Genomic DNA, 27,198 nt, shown 5'->3' with positions numbered 1-27,198 from the left:
GTGTATGAAGTGTTCTTTTAGGAACTGTATTGCTCTTACTTGAACTTGCATAATTTTGAAAAAGATAGTGGAGTTGTTAGTATTTAGGATTGTGTTTTCATAGTTAATTTTATTGTGTTTTGAGGAGGAGGTACAGAATTATAAATCATTATTCTGAAACGATGTATTCCTTAGGTGTTCCACGTGGTTGCACTCATTTGGCAGGCTTTTTTTCCAATAGTTATTGCTTCAAAATTGAGGTGTCCCTCTTCTAGATAAAATCATTACCTGAGCTTTTTAATGCTTTTAAATATCTTCCAGTTTTCTTCATTGCCTCCAGTTCGTGTGGTATTTGAAGTCACCATGGAAGGTAGTGCTCGAAAAGTGATAACAGTGCGCTCAGCCTTGATCGTGAAGAACAAGCTGGAAACGCCAATGGAACTACGACTAGACAGTCCTTCTGCCCCTGACAGTAAGTGTTGTATATTCCTTCTGTACTCTGGGGAATCTTCAGCTTCCTCCTCAAGAAGATTCAACACTGTCTCTAATGGTTGACAACACAGTAGACCCTCGTGGAGGGGAAATCAGTAATGTTAAGAAGAAAGTGATTAGCCCAGTAGGATTTTTCCGTATTGTTCAAGTAAACAAGGAGAAGCTGAGACTATGTAAAGACTGACTCTTACTTCTTTATCCATCATGTTGTATCTTTTAGCAGTAATCTAGAAGGTTTTGTGTTTTAGCGTGTAAAGGTGCAGTCTAGAAATGTAGTGATATGCTGATAATGTACCTAAAGTGTAATGACTGAGGTCTTTTTCAAATAAGCATTTTCACTAAAGCATCCAAGAGAGAAGAATTTTAATTCCAGAAAGTTCTTAGTCTGTTTCCAGTTTCTGATTTACACATCTACATTTTTCTGCTGCCAGATTGTTAACAGGGCTTAAAACAACAGGTTAGTGTTCAAAACATATATGAAGTAGCATTGCTTTATGTTAAAATGAAACATATTGCTTCAACATGTAGAGACTTACTATTTGAAAATGTTATGCTTTTCCCATAAAGGGGCCTTTTTTGATATGTGTCTTTTCTTCTCTGGTTGCAGAACCTGTAGTTCTTCCTGCAGTTATGCCAGGAGATTCCTTTGCTATTCCATTACATCTTACATCTTGGCGTTTGCAAGCCAGGCCAAAAGGAATGGGTGTCTTTTTCTGTAAGGCTCCAATTCACTGGACTGATGTTCAGAAGACAGCAGAAGTATGCAGCAGCAAACGAGAGTGTCATTCAATGGAGTCTGAAAATAGCCGTTTTTTCAGGTAATTAAGGCCTAATTATTTTTGTGAGCTGTTTTATCTTCTCCTGATAAATTAAATACCATGAAAGTAACTAACAGGAAAGAAAATACTTAGAAATGAAAGCTTCTGCAGTTTAATGGGATGTTTTGTTTGCTCTCTTGAATAATGAGAAAGCACTGAAGCATAACTGCTATATTTCTGCAGGGCTCCTTGAAGCCCCTTTGACAGTGCCTGTTAGCAAATGTCTGAGAATACAAAGTAAGCATCCGATTAATATTAATCATGAAAGAGAAAAGGTTAGAAAACAGAATGTGGACTTTGGTTAAATTATCTGGTCTGTCTCACTGAGAATGAGTGGTTTGCCGTAGTGTGTTTGCAAATACGCATTCTTTGCCCTGAGTGTCCTGTACTTTGTTCTAAGCCCAGAGATGTGTCTGCATAATGAGGACTTAATGGACTTTTGTAGTTATCTGATATGACGGATTTAACAGTGCTCTTAATTTAGGAAACACTAGAATAGAAATTACGGAATTTGTTTCAAGAAATTACCTTTGCATACAATATAGTTACTGCTGTGTGTCAGTTCCATAGATCATTTCTGAATGTGCTGTTTTTTAATGTATCACAGGGAGGAAAATGAACAAATTATTTAAAATGAAGGTTTACTTACTTATTTTTTTACCTTAAATAATGAAATACTGTAGTGTCATGTGGCCAAAACAAGAATATATCTACTGGGAAGAATGACACATTCAGCATTTGTGTTTAAGAACATGATTATGGTTTACCTAATAGTAAAAATCTCCTTTTAGTAATAGTTGATAACATGTTTCTGTGAGTTTATGGAAGTTAGTTTTAAAGTTGGTAATCTTGAAAAGCAATTTTTTGTTAGGTCTCTGAGCAGATGAGGTTTTTTGAGTGATTAAATTAATTCTTTGCTTAAAATGAGGAAACTCTTGTCTTTATGTTAGGCATAAATACAAAATACCTTATAATCAAACTCTAAAGTGATTGCGTGGAGGACAATTCTAAATGCTGGTTTTGCTAGCAGTTGTGAAGTTACAACATGTTGTTGCATTTAGTGCAATACACAAAGACAGGGTTCAATTATTCTGTGGAGTTCTTTGTCACCTTCTCACGTACTTCTACCTTCACAGGTTTTGTGTGGCTATAAAGAAAGAAAATTATCCGGATTATATGCCTTCCAACATATTTTCTGACAGTGCTAAACAGATTTTCAGACAGCCTGGACATACTATTTATCTCTTGCCAACAGTGGTAATCTGTAACTTGCTACCTTGTGAACTCGAGTTCTATGTTAAAGGAATGCCAATTAGTGGGACATTAAAACCTGGCAAAGAGGCAGCATTGCACACAGCTGATACATCTCAGAACATTGAGCTTGGTAAGATTCTTTTTCAGATACTGCTTTCTGACCCTTCTAGAGGAGTACATCAGTAGAACTGTTTCTTGTACAAGGAACTGTGGTGAAAGAATGGAAAAATTAAAAAAAATGAAAGCATTTGTATAGTTGTTTCATTGGGTTGCAAGGCTGCTCATAGTTAAAAAACTAAGCACACACATCCAAAAAAATTACCAATATTGCCATCATTCCCCAAATCTGTGAGCTGTCTTAGTCTGTTCCTTATTCAGGTCTTGTCTTGTTTTCCTGAGTGGAAACTGGAGAGAGCAGTGATAAAGGCAATAAATCAAATAAGTTCCCAACATTTTGAGTGGCTTTGCTGGTTTTTTTCTGACAGAAAAAGTTAGTGTTGAGAGTATGTATGGAATTATTCAACACTGGCTGGACTCTTGATGCCTAAGGCAGTAAGTAGCCCTAAGCAGGGTTCTTTACAGAACTTTTGCTGTTTGTAACTTAAATTGAGGCATTTCTTTATGAGGCCAGAGATTATTACACTGGGCAGCTTTAGAAGTTAATCTGAACTATATGAAATATTCAGAAAGATCAAGCCACATTATACACCAGCCTTATACGCTTGTCAGAACTAATGTTTTGTTTTCCATAGGGGTATTGCTAGAAAACTTCCCGATCTGCAAAGAGCTGTTGATTCCTCCTGGGACACAAAACTATATGGTGCGGATGCGATTGTATGATGTCAATAAACGACTGCTAAATTTGACCATAAGGATTGTATGTCGTGCTGAAGGTTCTCTAAAAATCCTAATTTCAGCACCATATTGGTTAATCAACAAAACAGGTACGTTTACAGTATTTTCTTTCATAACTGTAATAATGACCTTGGAAATAAAGATTTCATGCAGTGTTTAGGTTTATTTTCTAGCCAAACAGTGCTTTTAAACACTACTTTTCAAATTGAAGTGGCAGGATTGTGGTTTTTTTACAATGGCAGCAGCTATTGTTTGATGATTCTTACAGCAGATTACTTAGATGTTTTAGTTGCTATATTGCAGATATTCAGACATAAGATATTGTACCTCTAAAATCAACATAGATTAGATCATTGTTAAAATTATGGTTTTCAAAGAATGAAATTACTTGGAAATGCAACAGGTCTAAATTGCAGTTATTCTGTGTTAACGTCCATTGGCACTTTCAGAGCTGCAAGAACTTCTTTTCTGCATGGACCAAACTCCATGGCTTGTGGCTGTTAATAGGTCTGGCTGTTAAACAGATTAGATGGAGAATGAGAGTGAAAATGCGTGCAGACTAATGCCTAATATTACAACTGAAATATTTTAGGTTATTCCTTAATTTGAAGTAGTTTTTACCATTCTCATCATAATTTGTGCAAAGGTGAAGTGTAGTTTGACATTCCATTTTTCTGTGTTTACGTAAAGGATTACCACTTATCTTCAGACAAGATAATGCAAAAACAGATGCTGCGGGTCAGTTCGAAGAGCACGAGCTTGCTAGAAGCCTCAGCCCACTTCTGTTCTGTTATGCTGACAAAGAACAGCCAAACTTGTAAGTAATACCACTAGAAGAGCAGAGAGGGGGAACCTTGCAAAGTATGAAAATAATGCACAGAGGACTGGGTTCTGATATATTAGTGGAAATACCATGTAGGAAAAGTCTTTCCCTGTTAAGACGATCTGTTACTAAGTTTCTAAATAGTGAAATAAGCATATTGGATCTTTAGACATTTCCTACTGAAAGCTCCTTGGTTGCCTAATTCTGTTGTGTCTGCAGGCTGCTTTGGTTTTATTTTGCGTATTTTGAGCTCATGCTGCTTTTGTAAGAAAATCAAAAAACTCTTTGAAGAGACATACCAAGTTGTATAAATTACTTCGTTACCACTAAATAAAAACCTATTTCAGACCCTAATCCTAAACTTTGAATGTTAATAGAAAGTAGTAGCAGTCACTTAGTAGGAAGTCCACATGCAGAAGAGCTACTGTGATTCTGATGTAAAAGGAAGTGGCAGAATTTTGGAAAGGAAACTTTTACAGCTACTTTAACTGGCATCAAGGAGTGAACTTGCTTTTCCTATGAAAGTAAGAAATAAGAACATGATTTAAAGTAAATTTATCTGAAATGTTCTGGGATTTTTGCTCAAAGGAACAGCAGTTAAATTTATCACTAAAATTTATTCCAAATTTTCTTTTTCTTTTTTCTTTCAAAGAAAAAAAACCACATAAATGTTGCTGTGGTTATTTGGTCTGAAAATTACCAAGCATTTTACAGGAAATGGTCACTGAATCTTGACTAATATATTAAAAGATCTTATGGCAGAAATGCAGAATGAGTTACTTGAAGAGATTTAGCATGGCTTCTAATGGTTTTATATAAAAACACAGGTGTTCTTTTTGTGTCTGGGTGCGTGTTTGATAATCAGTGTCGTGTTGCTATCTGATCCTTCATTGAAATGAGTAATCTTTGTGTTTTCTTCTTACTCTCAGTTGTACAATGCGGGTTGGAAAAGGAATCCATCCTGAAGGTATGCCTGGCTGGTGCCAGGGTTTCTCCCTGGATGGTGGTAGTGGCGTCAGAGCCCTTAAGGTGATCCAGCATGGAAACCGGCCGGGCCTCATTTATAACATTGGTATGTGTTGATAGGCTCATTTGAGAAATGCTGTAGAACTTGGTAAGATATGATGTCAGTGACACCAGAAATGGAACAATTACAGCAGGAAAATACATGTTGTTAAAGGTTTTTGAGGGTCCAGAGAAAAATATTAAACAAAAAATATTTTCCTAAGTATTTTTATGTCTTCATTTTGAATTTCATTAGCTTAAAATCAGTTTTCAGTTATTTTTACAGTTCATCATTGAGTATTAATAACTGCATTTACAAACTGTTCTGTTTCTGTGTCTGTATTCCCCCGTATGTTACTTTGAAATACATTTGAAATCCCACCATGTTACTGTGTTTGATTATGTTGAGTGTCTGTATACTGTAACAGTTCAGCCGTGTGCTACTTCTGTAGTTTTAGCTTCGTGGTGTCTCTGTAGGCTGATGTGAAGGAGTGCATCTTCTGTCTTTCTTGTGCTCCTAGTGTACATAAAGTACAATTTACTTAGAAGCTCTTAGTTTTTAATGAAGTGGTAGGATAGACTTTTTGGAGTTTGAAAATTATGCCACAGTGATTTCTGAATAACTTTTCTTATGTTTAAAAGTAATCCATTATTTGAATGGATTTACTTCTGATTGGAAATAGGTGTGGTTTTTTTTATCTTCAGTGCTTATGATCTCTAAATTGTCCTTTTAGAAACACGGTAACAGATGGCATAAAATTACATTTATTGTTTAAAATAGTGTTTCAAAATGTGGCAGTGGTATGGCAGAAACAGCGCACCTCAGGAACCCAAGAGAAAGAACTTCTGTTATGTGAAATATATTGTGGCAGATGTCTTTTGTTTTCTCTTGTAAAGATCAGCTTTATTTTAACTTGTTTTTCTTACTAGGTATTGATGTTAAAAAAGGCAGAGGCCGTTACATTGATACATCTATGGTAACATTTGCGCCCCGTTACCTATTAGATAATAAATCAACCTACAAGCTTGCCTTTGTTCAGCGGGAATTTGCCAGAGGTCGGGTAAGCTGCTTCCTTTCTGTTACTTGTTACTACAATACCTGCAGTTAGTCCCAGCATCTTCTAACCAGAAAAAACACAAGCATTGTACTGGAAAGTATTGTTGGCTGACTATGAGGATCTTCCTCATTAGTCTAATACCAATGTCCACCTAATAGAATACTTGCTGTGTTCATATTTGAGAGGAATATAGTTTAATACTGTTATTTTTTAACAGCTATAGGATATTTATTTACCAATTTCTATTACTAGGGAACATCCAATCCTGATGGCTACATCTCCACACTTCCTGGTTCCAGCGTGTGTTCCACTGGCCGCGTAATGATTATGATCAATTATTGTGTGTGAGACTGATGGATGTCCCAAACTGCATTTGGTCTGGGGGCTTTGAAGTCAACAAAAATAGCTCATTCCATATTAACATGAGGTAGCTATTATATATAATCTTCTGCCGCATATGTCCATTTTTTCATAGAAGCAACTGTTTAATGCTTACGAACTCTGGTTAACACAGATCAGCAACCTCTCTTGCATTTGTTTGGTCTTGTTCAGGGACACGCTGGGAAAATGTTACTTCTTAAGAGTAGAAATTACTCTTCAAGGAGCCACATACCGCATTGCGTTCAGTGACACGGATCAGTTACCGCCACCTTTCCGCATAGACAATTTTTCAAAGGTAAAAGAGCAAAAAAATCACAGGTTTTTTACCTTCTAATTGTTAGTAAAAAAAGAAAAGTATGAGTTCTTTTTGTATTATTTAGAAGAGGGAGCTGACTAGCTTATGTCATGAAATAAAATGAAAGTGTGTGTAGCAAGAGGTATTTGTATATGATAATTGTAATTTTCTGAAGTTTTAGTAAAAATGGGTAGCACTCAGCTTCTCCATCTTGTTCAAATAATTGTGCTAACGTTGTGGCTTTCATGAGTGCATTAAAAGCCTTAACAAAGAAGAACAACGTTATTGCTTATGAGAAAATTGTGCTAGAGTGATCATTTGTAATTGTTCTGTTATATTCAGCAATTGAATAACCTGTAAAAAGAATTCTGTCTACTGCTGCCACTTCCTTTCTCTCTGTCTTTGGGCTTCCACATCAGTGATTATAAAAATCAGAATTCACTTTGCCTAGAGTTCTTAATAGTTGTTGGTTCTTGTTCTGGATTTTGGTACTGAATTGTTTAACAAAACTGGGCAAGTCTCCTAATTTTGATTAGGAGGATTTGAGATGCTGCCATGAGACTAAAGACATTTTGAACTGACGATGACAGATAAAAGCAAAGATGACATTTTTATGTTTTTAATTGAGAGACAAATGAAAGAAAATGCATATGAAACCACTGGGCAGGGAGGGAAATAAGGTGAACATCTTTCAGTGATCAACTCCTGATAAATGAGGGAACGATAGCAAAAAATCTATCTGATTAACAATTTCTGTGTGAAACAATTCTCTTTCATAACTGTTACAGGTCCCAATTGTTTTTAATCAGCGTGATGTTGTTGAGCCAAGACTCTACACTGAAGTGAAGCCCATGACCTCACTGGATTATGCATGGGATGAACCTATTCTACCACCTTTCGTAATGCTGACAGTTAAAGGAGCAGGCTCCTCAGAAATCGTCTGTAACATGAATGACTTCCAAGATAGCAACCAGCTTTACTATGAAAACTTCATTTATATTGCTGCCACATACACTTTCTCAGGGTAATTCTTTTTATATCAGATGAAAATATTTTGAATGTTCATGGCGTTCTTTAGACTTTATGTTAATAGTGTCTTAATGGTTGCTATTTAAAAGTTTTTCAAATGCAGCTAAACTTCTGTCAACCTTGTAGCTAGCAGAAGAAATGCCAGAATTCAGAAGTTGAGTCTAGCAGTCCGTAAGCTGTATATCTTACCTCGTTTGGTTGTGATAATTTAGCTTTATTGGTGCAGCTTGCCATTGTTGATTTTATCACATAATGAGAAGCATTTAGCATATGGCATCTGCTGTGACCCCACTGTCTGATCTTAGAGGAGCAGGGATGTTTAGGGTGGTGTGTGGGGTCTTAATTTCATTTGGTGTATAAAGAACACTTGGCCACAGAACATACCTGTCTGTGACATGTCTGTGAATTTTAAACTTGCACAAATGTATATGCTATTGAAAACAGCTATGGGAAATTGACACGTGCTTTGTTGTTATCTTCAATATAAAGTAGAAAATTTTCTTTGGATTTCACCTTTTTTGACTGTGAAGTTCATAGTCACAGTGAGAATTCAAAGCCTCTTTTAAGAATGTACTCAAATGGATAGCTTACTTACATAATCAGAAAAATAACAAGCGGAGAGGGAAAAAATTGTTTGATTGGCTATTGGAAGCATAAGCTTCCTTGATTGGATTTTGATACAGATCTAATTCAGTGTCCAGAAGAAGCAGCTATTCTGAATAAACATGATGATTTTGTTGGTGTTCTAGTTTACAGGAGCCAAGTGTAAGACCAGTTGCTTCGAATAAGGATGCTGCATGTGCAGAGCTTGTCCTTGATGTTTCTCCAAAGACTCAACGAGTTGTACTGAAAAAGAAGGTACTAAGACATGTTTGATTTTGGTGAAATGCTGTTACTATGTGCAGAAGTAAAATTATATGCTGGGAGAAGGAAAAAATAAAAACATTTTCATGGTAACTTTTAAAAGGTGGAAACAAACTCCATTGAAAATGAGTTTGTTGCAGTTCAGGTTGCTTGAATTATGGTGGTGCTTCCATATGAGACTTTTATGGGGGTAAGGGTGACAGAAGAGAGAATTGGAATAAAAGTAGTAAGGAACATTGTAAATTCCTTTAAGACAGCCAAGTGTGGTAATTGTACGTTGGATATTCTAATGAAGTTGCAAGGTAGAGCATGCTTCTTTTTTGTTTGCATTGTAACCTAAGTCTTCTATTTCTGGAGATCCTAAGAAATAGAAACTGTATTTAAATATTGCTGCAATTAAAAATAGCTTGTAAATACAGCTCTGCATCTAACAATGCTAACATAAGATATATACTTGTTGAATATCAGAGTTGGATTGGAATTTTTTATACAAACTTCTAATTCAGGGCTCTGAAGTTACTTATATACAAGTCATTCCAAGAATTATAATTCAAAGCATCTGATAGCAAAATAGAACAGAAAAATTTGCTCTGTACTGCTGTGCTTATTTAAATGTTGAATTTTTATCCAACAGGAGCCAGGAAAACGATCCCAGCTTTGGCGAATAACAGGCACAGGAATGCTTTGCCATGAAGGTTCTTCAGTTCCTCACAACCCCCATAAACCTTCTCCTCGGTCTGCAGACTCTTGTATGATTTTAGATATTGCAGGTCTAGCAGCTGTTACAGATAACAGGTATTGCAAATACAATTTCTCAGGAAACTGATGTAGTTTCTAAGCTTGTCTTTAAAAGCATACTTAACATGATATTCTCTGAATAAGGAAAGAAGTTATTCTGAAGGCATGTGGAAGAGCTAGATTTTATCTCTTCGTGACCAGACCTCGTGATCAGTTTTGTGACCTGATATTTTTAAAAGCATGGCTAATGTATTTTCAGCAGCAGATAGTTAAAAGAGTACTTCAGAAGTGAGACTAAAAAAATGAGCTTGAACAAAATTAGAGCAAGTGTTCACCATTAGCACATCTCAAGAGTAAAACTGACAAGTTATAATCCTCTAAGTATTGGCTGGCATGCTTCTGTTGCAGGTACGAGCCCCTGATGTTAAGAAAGCCTGATCGACGGCGCAGTACTACCCAGACGTGGAGTTTTCGTGATGGAAAGTTGACCTGTGGTATTCATGGACTTGTTGTCCAGGTCAGTGTTGATGATGTGTTGAATTGTTTCAACTGTTGCTAATATAGATTGACAGAGTCATTTGGGCTTAGTATTAAACATCTTGCACCATTAATTTGAAAGTAAATAATTAGAAAATTAATAGTACACCATTGTTGAACAGTATAGTGATAGGGCTGATGTAAGCAAAGAAGAAAAAGTATGGAAAATTCTCCTTAAGGCTCACAATAACCTTTTAAGGCTGCATATGTGGTTCTATTCTGATTAATTTGAAAGGAATGTAGTAGCCGTAAAAGAAGTTTCCAGCCTCCAGAATAGATACAGCCAGGATAGCAGCAATGTAGTGTTCCTTTGTCACTTTTGATGCTGTTTCAATTCTAATACAAAAAAAAAACAGATCCAGAGTAAAATATTTTACTACTTGTCAGTTTGAAGCAACCAAAAAAAGCCCCGTGTTGCTGTTCTAAGATGTTGACTGAGTAAGAATTTACATTCTCATCTGCAGATCCAGAGTTCATTTTTTAAGGAGGTTTGTAACATTTTGAAAATATTTTCAGGACGGACTTCCCACATTTGATAATGTTTGATAATGACATGGTAGCTTCTGTTTCTGAGGATGCAGTGGGAATACTTAATTATTGATCTTGGCTGTTTCGTTTCATTAAACATGAGTTACCAGAAGCTTTAGTAAAGCTTTATTGAGTAAAGTGCTGCTGGACTGCTTTTCTTTTAGTTTTGAAGAGTAAGGAAGGAAAGTAAAATACACTTTTAAATTAATGTATGGAAATAGCTCTCTGAAGCCTTTACCCATAATTTAATTATGTTTTTTCTTACTCTTCTTTCTTTCTCCAGGCAAAGGGAGGAATACGAGGTCTTCATGATGGAGCAGAAGTTGTTCTTGGTCCTGATACTTCACTTGAACTTTTGGGACCAGTTCCACCTGAACAGCAGTTCATAAACCAAAAGATGAGGCCTGGGTCAGGAGTACTGGCTGTTAAAGTCATCCCAGATGGACCAACTAGAGTTCTACAGGTGAAAGTCCTTCATTAACTAGAGTCTGGTATTATTTACTTGTACTTGAAATACCTTTTCCTATATTGCATCTCTAAATTCTTACAAAAAGTTAACTTAAAAAAAAAGTTACCATTATATGTTTTGAGGGGGTTTGGGAGGGAGGATATAATAAAAAAAGAAATAATTACAGCAAAAGTTTTCATTGTACTTATTTTTTAAAACTTATTTTTTATAAGGTAGCTGGGTTTTATTTTATAAGGTAGATGTTATTTATAAATAGGAAAGTAATCATTGTAGTAACTTATCTGTTTATCAGATAACGGATTTTAACCATCGTAGAAATGATCGTTTATCCAGTGAAGGAGATGGACTTTCAGTTATGGAACAAGATCTGCGCAAGTTAAAAAATCCAGATACAGAGCAGGAATTAGAAGTAAGATATTACAACTATTATCTGTCTGTCTTATTTTCCATTTTCCTTTCTAGATTTTAGAGGGGCGGTTGCGAGAGTTGATTGGTAACTTTTCCCAATGATGACCTCTTGTTATGAACTTGTAGATTTTCCTGCTAAAAGTCCTCATTCTTTGAAGCTGGGTTTATATGTCTTAATACCTCTTTATTTGAACACTAATTGCCTATGAGCTCCTCAGCCTCTCTGGAGATGAAGCTAAAAAAAAATAACTTATTTGTAGAAGTATGTATGCAGTATCACAAATTTTTTCAGTATTGGTTTGTTAGTGAGGGTTTTTTTTTTCCCTTTCAAATATTCTTTTCTCAGGTGCTTGTGAAACTGGAAGGTGGAATAGGATTGTCTTTGGTCAACAAAGTTCCTGAAGAGCTAATATTTGCAAGCCTCACAAGAATTAATGTCCACTACACACAGCTGTCAACAAGTCAGGTGCTAGAGCTCAGTGTGCAGGACATACAGGTATTTGCCATTTTGAAACACATTTATTTGGGTTTTCTGTGGTGTTTGTTGTCATGATAGGTTTGAAAAATATTTAGAGCTGTTACTGAGATTTTAATTCTTCCACAAGAGTTTCAATTAGCACTGATGTTCCGCTTTTTCATGGTTCTCTACTTAGTAGTAGTTAACGCAATTATATATTGTATTTCATGCTGTTGATTTCTGTTAGGCATGTTAGAATCTTTTTTGTTTGGTAAACAGGTCAGATTGTCATTTTTCTCCCTGCCTGCTTCGTGGTTCTTTGTCGTCACATAATGAAAAAGCATTGAAAGCAGGAGTCCTCATGCGGGTAGTCCCACAGTATAAATCACAGAATCACAGACAAACAAGATGAATAAAAACCTCTTACATTTTTTGAAGGAAAAAAAACAATCACAGAAAACATAGCAATTTTATTATAGGTTTTGTTTGTTGGTAGTTATAACCATTTTTAAATGGAGGATATTTCTGAATACTTTTTTTGTATGGTCTCAGTGGTGAGCAGTAACAAAGTATATTTAGTATCTGCCTGGCTCAGGAGCCATGTATTTCTGAAGCATTTTAAGTCCTCAGTTAAAGGTTCAATTTTGCAGTTTATTGTCACATATTCAGATTTTGTTGTCTATCTTGTCCACTCTGTAGGTGGACAACCAGCTTATTGGCACCACGCGGCCTTTTATGCTATTTCTGACGCCTAAGATGAATGAAAATGAACCTGTGGAGACTGGTCCTGCTCTGCAAGTAAATGCAATGAAATTTCCCAGTAAAAATACACTGACTGATATCTACAAGGTAAACTACAATCTCTTGTTTGTACCATGCAGTTATTACTCTGTTTAAATGACCTTTCCTGTTCCTAATTTTTACTAGTAATCTGAATTAAATAACTTGTGAAATACACTTTGCTGAATTAATACTGAAGCTTAAAGGACACTGTATCCACCTTCTCACGTTCACAGTGTTTAGACCTAAAGTAAAGTGATCAACAGCATAATAAATGTGTTTAAAATACAACAAATTAGATCAGACCCCTGTTCGTATCTGTGACCTACTTTACTAACAATTATTCTCATCTCAGAATTGATAGGTGCCATTGTAGCATAGTGAACCAGAATATCTGTGCTATGCTTTTCGTGAGTTGATGAGTTGTGTACAAAGGGTGTTAGTGCTCTCTGATAAGCTGTTATCTTGCAGCATAAACCCTGTTCTGCGTACTAGAGCTATTGATGTTGTTTGGAAATTTATCCACCAACTGTGATATGCATTGTGAGAGCAAAACTGAGTTGATAATTCAGACCCATTTTCTCACTTGGAAACTTCACCTATGTATTTTGATACTATTTTGACAATCAGCTGATTTCAGTGTTGGAAAACAGCTAAGCATCAGATTCTGAAGTGTTAGTATTAGGTAATGAAGTGCAATATCTTCCAGAAAATTGAAACAATCATCGCTAGTTGTAGGTAACTTTAGATGAAGAAAACTAAGGACATTTTGAAGGTAAGAATCTTATTATGAATCCATTCTAGTGAAAATATTCTTTTGAAGTAGAACACATTGTCCCTTTTAATGGCTTACATGGATTATATTTCTAGTTTTAATACTGTAAACTGAGACTTGTTTATCTTCATAGCATCTGATGATCACTGCTCGAAAGTTCACAGTTCAAATTGAGGAGAAACTACTTCTGAAGCTCTTGAGTTTCTTTGGTTATGATCAGTCTGAATCAGGTATAGTATAAAATTACAAAGACCAGTTTTACAGTTTACAGAGGTATTATGATCTTTGCATATAAAATAAGTTCAAAACACCTAACAAACTCTCAGCTGCTTGGAAGCTTCCACTGTTGAACAGAAAGCTGGAAAGCTGATGTCTCAATGGGCCCCATAAAGCTATTAATTTATACTGTGCTTGTTACAGTATGCAGGTAACGACCCTTGTAACATGCTGTTGTCCAGTACACAGCGGCTGAGCCTCTGTGGAAAGGAGTTCAGTATTCATCTTAAGTTCCTGTATCTGGATCCATCTAAATTGGCATAAAAGAAACTGTGTTATTAATTTAGCAATCCACTTTGTTTAGTAATGTTTGTTTATTTAAACCCAAGGCTAGAAATGGGATCTCTGTTCGTTTGTTCCTTGGGCAATTCCTCTTGCTTAATTGAAGGAAAATTTTGGCTGTCTGACCTTTTAGTTGGGGCATCCATACTCTTGGCTTTAATTGTAATGAAAGTTTTCTTCCATTCAGTGAGGCAAGACAGAGCTCTTAAATCTTCTAGTCTCATAGATGGTGTTCTAATCCTTCTGTTGTAGGGTTTATGTGTACTTTGGAAACTTTCTGAAATGTCTGTTTTGGAGTGGCAATTGAAAAAGTCACTTTTATTATGCAGTAGGTTTACATAATGAAATAACTGTTGCAGGAAAAACTATTTTTGGCATGATTCCAAATGGAGGCAATCCTACAAATGATGCTCAAGATTTGTGTCTTGCTAATACACAGTATCTCCTGAATTGTCTTTGAAAAAACTATTCATGATGAAAGTCTTATGTTTCTCAGCTTCAGAGAGGACTTACAGACTTAGATTTGTAGTGATGAGGGAGAAATAAAGACTTTTAATTTTGCTCTTCTGCTGTTCACTAATCTGTCCTTGTTTACCCTGATGCTTTTGCTGCTTTTTCGTTTCCTTATTTACTGTACGCTCTTTGCAGTTTATCCATTGATGCTGATGTCATCCAAGATTCAGACAAAAATTATTTTGTCATTTACAGTCAACATGTTTAATTGTTCAACCTGAGTTCATAAGATGACAAAAGTAATCTTTTGGTTTTCCTGCTACCTTCTTACATCACCAAGATGCTTTTAGAAATAACATATGAACCTGTTAGTGTCAACCAGATTTGGCTCACTCTGTACATAAATTGATTTATGGAATGTCTTCCATGTAGGCGCTTTGTCCATTCTGTAGTGATAATTGAAAAGATTGACGACTTTGCTTGCTTTGTACATTATATTCATAGCTGAGCATGTGAGAAAGTATATTGAAAACCATGACTACAGAGTAGGAAACATTGTGTAGTTATGTTTGTATCTCCTTGTTTCTGTATGCTGACAAAGATAAATTAGAAGGGAGACTAAAAGCTCAAATAACTTAAACTATGCACTTGGATGACTTTTTTATCTAGCTACAAATACGTTCAGGTTTTAGAGCTGCAGGCAGATCTGAAAAAAAACTCTTGAGCCTCAAAGGTCAACCTCATGTCACAAGGCATGAGTAATTTTGCTGGCTACACTAGCAGTCACACATACTTTTTATTTGTACAGAGAAACTATTAACTCTTCAGAGAGTATGCATTCATAACCGCATATTTATTTATATATAATCTATCTGATTCCTATGTTTTGTCTGGATGCAGAAGTTGAAAAGTATGATGAAAACCTCCATGAAAAGGTCGTTGAACAAGGTGGAGGACAAAAGCGATACTACTTTGAAAATCTGAAAATTAGTGTGCCTCAAATAAAGCTGAGCGTCTTCACTTCCAGCAAGCTACCTTTGGATCTCAAGGTACGCCAGCACGTTTGCAGAGTATGCTTCCAAGTAAAGAGGTTCTATTGTAGGAGGAAAAAGGAACAGAAGTTTTAACTTACTACTATTAATTTCCATTTACTTTTCCATTATTTAAGTTACAAATAATGGAAGTTCCAATAACTTCCATTATTTAATTTGCATAATTTCCAGTTTGTTCTGTAATATTCTTTTATTTTTATAATTTCAGTTGAAGCACAGCCAACTTCACCTAATAACTCACTACTTTACAGAGGATCTTAGTTACATTGATGGTAGTGTGAAGAGCTTAAAGGGAATGTATATCGTGGGAGGGCTGAGGTGAGGCTGAAGAAAATCAGGAAGTTACTCAACTTAGGAAGCAGAAATACAGGACAACTCTGAGTGTTTTCATCCCAGAAATGTTGTCTCATTGGAATTGAAGGGTGTGCATGAGCACAGTGCAATTTAGTTCAATATTAAATTAAATTCAGATTAAGCATGGACTTAGGTGGAAGTTCTGGTCCTTCTCATGTGGTAAGAAATGTACTGGCACAGTTGTTCAAGTGAACCAGGGATTCCAAATTATAGCAATGCTCCCAACTTGTATGTTGGGACCTTCCTGGACATAATAAGGTGGCAACAGTCAGCAATATTTCAGTTCCCTCTGAGCTAATATAGCTGACTTCCTCCCAGGTGGGGAAGCTGAAACAAAACCAGCCAAACCAACCATAAAAGATCCCCTCCACTGTGGAGGAACTGAGCTGCTGCCTATTCAACTTGTGTTCAAAAAAACAAAATTGAAACACTGACCACGCTTTTTTTGTGTGCCTTTGATATTATGGATGTTAAGATTTGCAAGCTTTTAAAGTTTAGTTTTGTGGAATGGGTGTATATCATGGAGTCCTACCAAGGTGACCCTGAATATCATCAGTCCTGCAAGCTTGTGTTGCTTTTGCCAAATCCTTGTGCGAAGGAGGACAATTCAACAGCTAGCTGTAACATTCCTTACTGTTCAACATCAGCAATGTCTTGAATGTGTTGGCACGTTAGCTTCAACATGAAAATGCTTATCATCTAATTTGCTCAGATTTAGAGAAAACAGTGTTAGTGGTCAGTGCCTTCAAGAAACTTGTAATGTGCACTGTTCTGTTCAGATTTCCTGCCACCTTTGGTGTACAATTGCATATGGATATGTCTTGGCAGCTGCCAGCATTGTTCTCAAGAGAAAACTTGGCGTATACATTCTTTTTCCCCCTAATGATAACAGTTACTGACTGTATTCTGTATATAACTTTCACAGAAAGAGTTCCATTCAGTGTTGTAGCACAGGAGAGTTCAGGGTAGGAGGGAGAGAATCACAGTAGAGCCTTTGTAGAAGTTCTTCTAACTGCCTCTAATGTTTCTGGCTTGAACATTGCTGTCTGGTAATTTGGTGTAGACAGATTATTTTTATTAGGTACCAATATTAACAAAGTTGCCTTCTATAATATCTGATAGTTAAACAGGAAATTACTTCCTACCCAAGTGAATAATGAGGACTACTCTGGTTAGTCATCCATTTACTGAAAAAATAAATAGGTTCTTTCTTACTTGCACACTTAGATCAGACGTGTAATTTACCCTAATTGCCTGCAGATGGCAGGAAAACTCATATTACTTACTACCAAGCATGCTGTAGTGATAAATGTAGAAAGATACGAGTATCAGGCTTCTTGCCTTCTTCACATTTTGTGATGTCAGTGACTGTGCAGATGCAATTATCGAGACCCGAGACAGAGCTTTTTTTTTTTAAAGAGATTAATTTTCTTGTATTTTTTTCTAAAATTACTGTGTGTATATAGATGAATATAGATGTATAGTTTGTCCACCTCAAATATGGGGGTTTCTATGTATAGACTGTGCAGGTTACAGATGGCCCATGGGCTAATTACTGTCTTAGATTTCTTCCTTGAAAAGAACTGAAAAAGCTGGTTTAAGGAATTTCAGTACACCACGTAATGTTAAGAAATGAGCCTCAGGCTTGCAGGAAGTTACGTATGTTATTCCAGCTCATCCCAGCACTTAAACCATTCACAGAACTTCAGCAGTGTAGCAAATACCCAGTTTTGTCTTCACTACATATCAAGGAAATTAATTTAGGGTTTGGTGTAACTGAATACTAGAGCAGTTACAGCAAAGTGCGAAGCATGAAATCTTAAACATTTTGTTTGAAATGTTCCTATCAAGGGTAGGAAACAGCTGCATCAGGAAGAGGGTTTAATGTCTGTCTAGGTATTGAAGAAAGGCAGTTCTAATAATCATTGCTTACAAATAAAAGGTTTATGGAGTGACTGCCCTCTATATGGAAGTGTCTACATGACAGTGGTAAACTGCTCTAGCAGCTTCAGATAATTTTGCTTTGTTAGCTATGTAAAGATAAATTCATTTAGATGCTGTGAATGAGAAGTAGAGAGAAAAATTAAAGTAGCAATATCTTTTATTCAATTAGGCATTGAAAAGCACACTGGGATTCCCTCTAATCCGCTTTGAAGATGCTGTGATTAATCTGGATCCTTTCACTAGGGTCCATCCATATGAAACTCAGGAGTTTATCATTAATGACATACTGAAACACTTTCAAGAGGTAAGTGTCATACAGATTGTATCGTTGCAAAGGCTGAACTTCTCTTGATGGATGAATTCTCTACTGAGGGTGCAGGAACTCTCTCTTGACTGCTTACCCAAGTGTTTGTGCTGTATTGCTTCTTCAGTATACGGAGAAATAGCATCACACGCTGCTAAGAATACACTGCATTTTAAGATGAAATTATTGTTGGTCTTACTGGTCTTTGTGTGCTCAATTCTTCAGTAAAACTGTTCATTTGTTCAGTAAAACTGGGTTTGTATATTATTTTGTTGTGGGTGAGACTTTTTTTTTTCTTTTAATTAACCTTGCTGGTGTTAATGTTAAGTGATATTTCATTCTTCCTGTTGATTTTACAGGAGCTGCTTAGTCAGGCAGCAAGGATTCTAGGTTCTGTGGATTTCCTTGGCAACCCGATGGGTCTACTGAATGATGTTTCAGAAGGCGTTACTGGACTTATAAAATACGGCAATGTTGGTGGTCTCATAAGAAATGTCACACATGGAGTATCAAACTCTGCTGCAAAGGTAATAATTATGATACTAAAGTTTGCTAAAACAGTAAGCAAAAAATAGTCAGGAACCAAGTCAGATAGAATTACTGAGCATCTTTAAATTGGTTTATGTCCTGTTTGTTTTGTAAAAATTGCATTTAAAGTGTCGGTCTTTTTTTGAAACACTTTATATGCACACTTCAGGGATGCCAGAGACCCTGCAGGCATCAATGAAACTACTCAAGGCCTTGCTATTGATATACATATATTTTGCAGATTGAATGCAGTAGTTAACCAGAGTGAGAACTAAAATGTTGCTCAAGTGTGGCATAATCTCCTATGCGCAAATGAACAAAGTTATATTATGTATGTAATACATATATAGAGAGAGCATTATAGGAATTTGGAGTTTTTAGGCGGTTATTTAGTCCAACAAGAGTTGTTAGCTTTTATTTTTAGAAAGTCATTAAGCTGATTTGAATCTCAATTATTATGCTAACACTTGCCCTTTTTATTTTCTATGCCACATAGCAACAAACTAAGGAATTCCTAGATTGCTAGACATTTATCTTTAGTTTAATTTCAAAGTCTCTGCATGGTGAACATTCTTTTGTTCTTCTGATAATGATTGAGAGAATTCAATCATATCTGTGTTATCAGTGAAAATAACTACCTGTAGTGCCTGATCTGACACAGCAGCCAAAAGTAGCAAGTGGTTTTGATCATGGTCGGTACTGTGCTTGATACTGAACAAGCAAATATTGACTTGGATTAAAAAAATCTTGAAAGATTTTTCATTACTTACATGGTGTTTCAACACGTATTGTAAATTAATTTTGTGACCATGGGTAGAATTGCGATAATGCTTTCTTCACATAATAACGTGTTGTTAAAAATAGTTTTTGTGAAAATTCTTTATTTATTTTTACTTTCCAAACTGGTAAGTTTATACATGTATATTATCATGGTTCATCCTTTCAGAACCTTTTCAACTTATTTGTATACAAGGAAATCTGCTTTTTTTCCCCACATTAATTCTGAATGTTAATTCAGAAGATGAGAAAGGTGAAATGTAGAGTTTGCATAATTACAGATAGCTCAAGACTGACATTACCAAACTTCGTTAAACTCTCATAGAGATCTCCAGTCCATCACCAAGTGCATAGCTGTGAGCTTATCTAACCCAGAGAGTCGAACCATGAGAATGATGTTATACGCCTTCTCTGTCATAACCATCTTGTTCCCAGCATTAGCCCATTTTGGGCAGTTTCAAGAAATTCAAACACAATACCATGTAGTTGATATTCCTGTCTTAGTCCCATACCTGGCAGTTCTGTGTATAAGCAAATACAAGCTTATCCACGCAATCTGGTAGGAGACTGACTGAGCTTCTGTAAGGCGGTATCCATCTGTGCAAATGAGTATTTTTGTCCATACTTTCTGCTCGTGGTTCCAGTCTCTTGTGACCCATCCGCTCCACCCAATAGAGTGTGTTTCTTTAGAGTTTCCTTTCTATAAAGTGTTGTTTCCTCATTGCAGTCACATCTGCAGCAACAGTCTCATAAATCTTCCTTTAAAAGGCACGAGCCTTCCTATGTTTCCCACAAGGGCAAGGTCATTCTTTGAACTTTGGAGTCATTTGTAACCAAGGGTTTTGTGAAGGAAGATTTTCAAAGGCAGAAGGGCAGTTGGATGCTGAACTCTTTCAAAATACAACAGGAGCTGAGTGCCTGCTTCCCATTTATACCTTTGAAAATCACCCCATGTACTATTTATCTGTCTTCCCAGGTATTTTTTTTTCTTTCTTCCGTATATATCCAAACTGTCTGTGGTACAAGTCTCACACAGTTCCCTTTTAAAAACGTCTTATATGGATTATGTATTTGTCCTTTCAGAACAAGGACAGAATTAGATCCTTTAGGAAAGTTTAATAGTATATTATGGAACTCCTTGATTAATCCTCCTTCTAAAAGATGGGTCATAATTCTGCTACATGGAAGATGATGGTAAGAAAGGCTCAAATAATCAGGATTAATTCTTCCCTATATGTTGAACTGCTTTTAAGCATATAAATCTGCTAAACTAAGAATGTCCATATGATCAAAAAAAATGACAGATCAAGTACAATTTGTGACATGTTATGTATATAATGCAGCACAGACCTTTGACTCCTCTCTGCTCTACCATGGATATGCCTGACGATGGAGTCTAGGACACGTGAAGTTTTGGTAAAGAAAAAAATGTAGGGGAAAAAATAATTCCAATTAGTCAAGAAAAACATGACTGAAACAGTAGAACATTTTCATCTTGCTATTGGCGCTCTCTGTAGGAAAAGGCTTTTAAAGTATATTTTTACTGCATAATTTTTCACCTGATTCAGCTGTGCCACAGAGGTCCTCATGTTTGCAGCTTATTCTGTGGAGCTGATAATTAATGCAGCCCAGACTAGATGAGCCCATCATCTGTATATAAACTGATAGCTGGAAAAAATACCCATTTTGGCCATTCTGGGAGCCTGACTTTTAAAGTGTCCTTAATAAAAATCTATCCTAGATTTTAAGATGAGTTAGATTTTAAGGTGTGAGTAGACAGATAAACAAACTTTAATACTATAATCTTCACTTTAAAAGTAACACTTCTTGACTGAATCGAAGAGTAAGCTATTCGAGTTGTATCTGGTTTTGTAATTTTATTGCTTTTCAATTTTATAGTTCTGTTGATTATCCCTGTAATGGCTTTTCCATGCATTTCAGAACGCGCAGTGGGTAATGCCTTGTTTCAAGTGGAGAGCTGCAGTGTATTTAAGTTGGCACAAAACCTCAGGTTAAATAAAGTTCACTACAGACAGTTTTGTAGTTTTTATCCCTTGGAGACTCTAAGTTCTGTATTTTAAAAAGTTCTTTGATCCTAAATATAGACACCTGAGGGAATTTCATTCCCTCTGAATGGAGACTTCTATAGTTGCCATATGCGTAGAAATGTCTTGCATTCTTGGCATCCACACTTTTTTTTATTTCGCCCTTTAGGTATGATAGCACTAAATCATAAATAATTCCTGTTTCAAAGGTGTTTCAATTAGAAATGAATATTGAACACTAAATTAGCGATTGAACAAAAGTGTACCATAGCTTGTGTTGTTCACGTGGAAAATTAAGCATGGTTGTATCTGTTACTGGCAAATAGGTGTTGTGCTGACATGATTAAATTCCTGGTAGTAAAGGATTGAAAAGATTAATCAGCTTGTCAATACTGCATTTAATTGGTCTGATTTTTTTTCAACCCTAACAAGGAATTCTGTTATCTTTTATGAATTATGAGCACATAGTAATATAGTTGTTATGACTCTGCAGCTAGGCTTAGTTTCTGGAGACACAGATATATAGATGTATAGGATGGAAGTAATTGTTGTGTCCCTCCCTTGCTCCCCCCAAAAAATATAATTTAATGAACTTCTTGAAAGAGCTTGATTTTCGTGTTGAACTTTGAAGTTTCCAGTGAGAAATTTAATTAGACATCTTAAAGAAAGGCAAACCATCAGCCACAGTTGCATTTCCTTGTTCGGCTTTTGTGGAAGCTTGCAGAGTTGAGAAGCAGGCTTCCTTAGGCTTGGGAGCGGGCACCTGAGATCCCCAAACTGTCATTTGCTTACCTTTTGTTGCAACAAACAGTACGGTAGGTGTTCGTTTGCTTACATGGCTGAGGAAGAGGCACAAATTAACTTCTGCCCTGGGCTTTCATTCCATATATTGATTTTAATTCAGAGTGATGGTAGAGGTGTTTAAGTGATTAACAGAGATATGAAAAGAGATAGGGTAGTGGAACCAGGTTGGAAAATTATAGGTCTAGTAAGGATACAAATATTGCTCCAGGTGAGTGTTTGATATGGAGGCTTTTGTAGAAAAGGAGCATGAAAGCAACACGAAGGGAAATAGGAGTTTTAATTCTCATTGTAAGATAAATCAAAGTAGAATCTCAAGTGGTTGGCAGTGACAGAAAAATAAAGATAACTGAATGGAAAGTGAAGAGGAAGTAATAAAGGGATTATTTAAAAAACAAATCACGAACAAGTGTTTGACTTGTATGAATGTTAACTTTAACAGAACTGGCAATAAATAAGGAGAGAAGTGAATATAGCAGAGTGCAGAAGGTAGCTACAATTAAGTAGGTTCTACCCAGGAGCAGACAGAAATGTTTCTAAAGCAGTCAAAGCTGATGGTTCCCATTTGTTTAAAGTTTTTCGTTTATGTAACCAACCAGTCTCATTCAGAAGCAAGAACAACTGGCATTCTCTCCTCTTTGGAGACACCATGGTTCAGTAGTTCTGGCAATATTAGCTCAAAATGCACTTCAAGTATCTGAAAAAGAATTGTATCTCGGTGACAGGAAACTCCTGACAAAAGCCTTTGTATGTGAAGCCTGAGCAAGAAGTACGTGGTGGTCTTCTCCTCAGGAGAGTAATAAAGTAGTCAACTGATAATGCAGAAAGATCCTGGTGGCATTCAGGTTCTGAGCTCCTGATTGTTCTGTAGTTCACAATTTTCTTTTGACTCCCTACTCTTCTACTGAACTGTGAACAGCAGAACATCTATGATTACCAGCAGTCTCATTCTGGATAAAAATGAGGAAGGCTGGAATATGTGTTGTCTCTCTAGGCAGCTTTACAGATTTGAATTTAGGTTGTGTTTTGGGAAAGCTGATGGTTTTCTTTACAAAGGTAGTCTAGGTATTGGAATTGTGGGATTTAGCAGCAATTGCCGTAAGTAGTTTTTTTCTATTCCTAAAAGTGATTTTTGCAGTTCAGGTCAGATGTATCTTGTCCTGTGTTTTCTTCAATGTAATCTTGAGATTTTTCTCCTCGTGTCTTCAGCCCTTGTGTCGTGCAGGGGCTGCTGCAGCTTGTTCAGGTAATGCATGCAGGTGGCACCGCAGATCATCTTCAGTTTACCTTGCATTACATTCACTGATGAGCAGTACGTGTACGGGTTCAAAAGAGGTTTTGGCATAAAGGATTTTCTTTGAGAAGTTGGAAGTATTATTTTATTCTTCGTGGTTTTCATTTGTACCATGGGTTAAAATGTCTGTGGTCAGCATCCTGGTTGAAAGTTTTCATCACAATTCAGTTTAAATTCAGCCTTTGTTTTGCAAAGCTGCTTAATGCAAAATGTTTGTGAACCTGCTTTGACTGAGATGTATTTTTATGTGGAGAAATGGGCATGGGTAAGATCAAACAAAAACGGTGATGTATTCTGTGGGAAGAACTGTTTTGATCTGGGCTTGCTGTCTTAAATCTGCACTTCAGAATTGAACTGACACATAGGTGGTAGCTTTGAATGAGCCTTTTTCAGGAGAAATTATTCAGTAGAAATTATTCATGAGAATCCTGCAACAGTCCAACAACTGCAAACAGTGACATTCTTCGCCGTATGTAGTAATGTACAAGTGACCAACTTGACAATTGAAATACAAAGAGCGGAGGTTAGAAAGCTTTAAGTTTTACACCTGCTTTAGACCTTTATTTTGAAGAGTTTTACCAGCTGACCTTTTGCAAAATAGAAGATAGTGTTCCTGTTCTGCTGACTCACTGGGGAATTAAGTGGAAAAAAGCAGAATTTCAAATGTGGCATGCAAAATGTTGCCAAATCATAAACTGAAATTAGAATTAAACATTTATCATAGGGAAGAAATGAAACTTGATCTTAACCTAGAGTTTTTGAATGGTTAGCATGTCATTAAAGCAGGCACCTATATCCCGTAGATCACCATTAGCATCTGAAGGAGGAAAAGTGGGCTGTGGGTTTGAAATTAATTACTTCAGTCTTGACAAAAGGCTGATTGCTCCTCCCTACTGTATATATAGCATTATATAGTTGTGTAGGATTTAAACTTGGAGTTCCTTGACTCCCTGAGGAGGGAAAGCAGTGTTTGGGTGTCCAATGGGAGATGGCCGTGGTACCTTCTGAAGCTGTGACAGTAGGTGACTGGCAGCAGTTCAGCAGATCCGATCACATCATCCCTCAAAGAGTTGTTCCCTGTTTACACTGCACACATGATGGCAGGCTGAATTAACATGTTTGCATTATGTTTCCTTCAAAAATCTAATGGATAACAGAAAAGCTGTGGGTTTTTAAATAGGAGGTTCTTTCAGAGCCGGAGCTTGGCCACAGGTGACCATGACAGAAAATGAACCTGACTGGAAGGAGGGGGATTTCTGGGGTGAACTGCAGGGAAATGCCATGTGAAAATAAACATCAACATTGCTGGTAAAGAGGATGTTAAAAACCAAACCTAATCTGTCACCCTCAGAATGCATTGTTGTGTATTAACTCAAGGAACTCGACTGGATCTCTTCAGGGTTTTTCTCTGGTTTTCAGTATATAGAGTGGTTTTTAAGGAGGGGGATGGAGGAGGGGGAATGTTTCCCTTCCCAAAAAATAAACAAACAGGAAGACCTTAAGGCTTTGCAAGAGTTAAAGTCGGGGGGGAGGGGAATTATCTGTTAAGAGTATTAGTTGTTTAATAAAGCGCAGTTGTCCTCCAGATGAACCCGCCAGTGACTCTGCAATTGGGGTCATTCCAAGTTCATGCTGTGGACTTTTGACTGCCTTCTGTGTCTGTGAAAACAGCCGGCAGTTCCTGCAGGGATCACTCATTCAACCCTGTAACACAAAACTCTTGCCAACGGGCACCTGCTGGTGCCGCTTCCCAGGAGGTCCTGGAAGGGAGCTACCCCGCTCCTCCGGCATCTGCTGAGATAAAACCAGTGGGGGCTCCCCTGGGATACCCGGCTAATCAGGCATCCATACAGGCAACGCATCGGGGGGTTCGCAGATTACCCTGCCAACATGCCGTTGTCAGGATGCATTAGGAAGCATAGTTAACGATGGGATGTGAGCTAATTAAAGCGCCTTTACTTCAGTTATAGACATAAAGAGGGGTGGAGAAGGCTGCGCAGAATCTCAAGAAACATATGTTTGTTCAGTGGGAAAAGCTGTGGCCTCCTCTTGGTTGTCAGTAATTTAGAGGGGGTCAAAGTTTGTGTCTCTTAAAATGAGAAGCTGATTATAGCATTTTGCTGATTTAGTATTTTCTAAATTAAGGCTGGGTCAGTTCTATTCACAGTTCCATTACACATTTCTCTTTGTGCAATTTGATGTGATTATAAATGTGCTTTGGGCTCAACCTGAACCATCCTTTCCGTTTAGGAATGTATTAAACAGTTGACCTGACCATGTATTAATATGTAAAGGAAAGTATAGAAGTAGATAGCACAAACTTTCCTGTTTAAATATGTGAGGAATTCTTACGAGACTGACAGAAGCCATGGCAGAAGTATTTTGTGGAACAACTTCAGACAGCTAGGCCTTTTAAACCTGACAAATAAACACCTGCAACTTTGTCAAATACTTAAAGCATTTCAATTTTTAGTCACAGTATAATGCATAGTTGACCACTGGGATGTGCAAGGAGGAAGCTGTGCTCTCTGTCTGCTTACTGCTGTCAGGTTTGTAAAATTAAATATGTAGTGCTTCCATACCATAACAAGACAGGTATTCATTAGTAAAGAAGCTGCTCTGAAAGTTATTTCTGTGGTAAATTGTGGGAACATATTGAATATCAATCTTGAGACATTGCAATAAAAGCAAGGAAACTTAGGCTGAAGAATTTACTAGAAAACTTTACCTGTCCCACTGCACCTGGTCATTACAAATATCCAAGAATACTGCATGTCTCTCTTATTTTTACTATTTCAAAAGAATAACAGTAAAGTTTGAGGATGGCTAACTGCTCTAAAACTTTATTTTTAACCCTAACAAATCCTAGGAGCACATATATATGTCTGCTTAGCCTATAACATGTACACTGTATTTTTGCCTCCATACAGTGAAATAAATGCTATTGGCTTCTTCTAGAATATTGGCTTCTTCCTCTAACAGGTTGGGGAGATGTAGGAAATAAAGGTGATTTTTAATAATATTGCCAGAAGGCAACTAACCACAAGGGATTAGACTTAGAGATGTGTATTAAACATTTAGACATAGTCCATTGTATTCAATCACGTGGCTGCACAGTACTTCCAAAACTTCTCTTCACCACGGAAGGGAGTGGATATGTTAGCTAACAAAAAAACTCCACCACAACCCAAAAGGAAGTATCTTCTGGTGTCTAATGCTATCCTCTAGTGTCAATATTTTCTAGCTGGTATTTAGCGTGTCTGTATTGGTTAGGGTCACAGTATGCGCTGATTTGAGAAGTTTGTTGCTTTCAAGCTGTCTGTGCTCCGATGCCTGTTGCTTCTGTTGGTCGTACATCAGAAGGGAGGTAAACGTCAAGGTAGCAGAGGGAGGAAAATGGTGTTCCAAAACCAACGTTCCTGCTCAGTGCTGTAAGGAAGAATGTATTCAACAGAACTCACATTCAGAAATCTGATAATCGCTGGTTTTTCTTTACCTATACAGCCTTGGTTTCCTGCGATGAGCAGCTCCTCTCTTTCATGT

At 36.8% G+C, this 27,198-nt stretch overlaps 1 protein-coding gene across 1 annotated transcript in view; it reads left to right on the top strand.

Annotated features, from left to right (window-relative positions):
- Positions 1-27,198, top strand: part of LOC104547618 (vacuolar protein sorting-associated protein 13D-like) — a gene marked incomplete at its 5' end in the record, with an annotated part of 77,594 nt that overhangs the window by 22,364 nt on the left and 28,032 nt on the right. The window contains 22 exon segments of the mRNA XM_010193398.1: positions 301-451; positions 1,079-1,289; positions 2,426-2,673; positions 3,296-3,487; positions 4,089-4,215; positions 5,151-5,293; positions 6,157-6,287; positions 6,537-6,582; positions 6,585-6,711; positions 6,837-6,960; positions 7,749-7,984; positions 8,739-8,847; positions 9,488-9,648; positions 10,000-10,108; positions 10,940-11,119; positions 11,418-11,534; positions 11,880-12,029; positions 12,690-12,839; positions 13,679-13,775; positions 15,457-15,605; positions 18,076-18,210; positions 18,570-18,737. Of these exon segments, the coding sequence (XP_010191700.1) occupies positions 301-451; positions 1,079-1,289; positions 2,426-2,673; positions 3,296-3,487; positions 4,089-4,215; positions 5,151-5,293; positions 6,157-6,287; positions 6,537-6,582; positions 6,585-6,711; positions 6,837-6,960; positions 7,749-7,984; positions 8,739-8,847; positions 9,488-9,648; positions 10,000-10,108; positions 10,940-11,119; positions 11,418-11,534; positions 11,880-12,029; positions 12,690-12,839; positions 13,679-13,775; positions 15,457-15,605; positions 18,076-18,210; positions 18,570-18,737 (3,261 nt within the window).

This window comes from Mesitornis unicolor, unplaced genomic scaffold (genome assembly GCF_000695765.1).
Source record: "Mesitornis unicolor isolate BGI_N332 unplaced genomic scaffold, ASM69576v1 scaffold8941, whole genome shotgun sequence".
Taxonomy (NCBI): domain Eukaryota; kingdom Metazoa; phylum Chordata; class Aves; order Mesitornithiformes; family Mesitornithidae; genus Mesitornis; species Mesitornis unicolor.
Note: the sequence above shows the minus strand (reverse complement) of the source record. Positions and strands in the feature narration are given on the sequence as shown.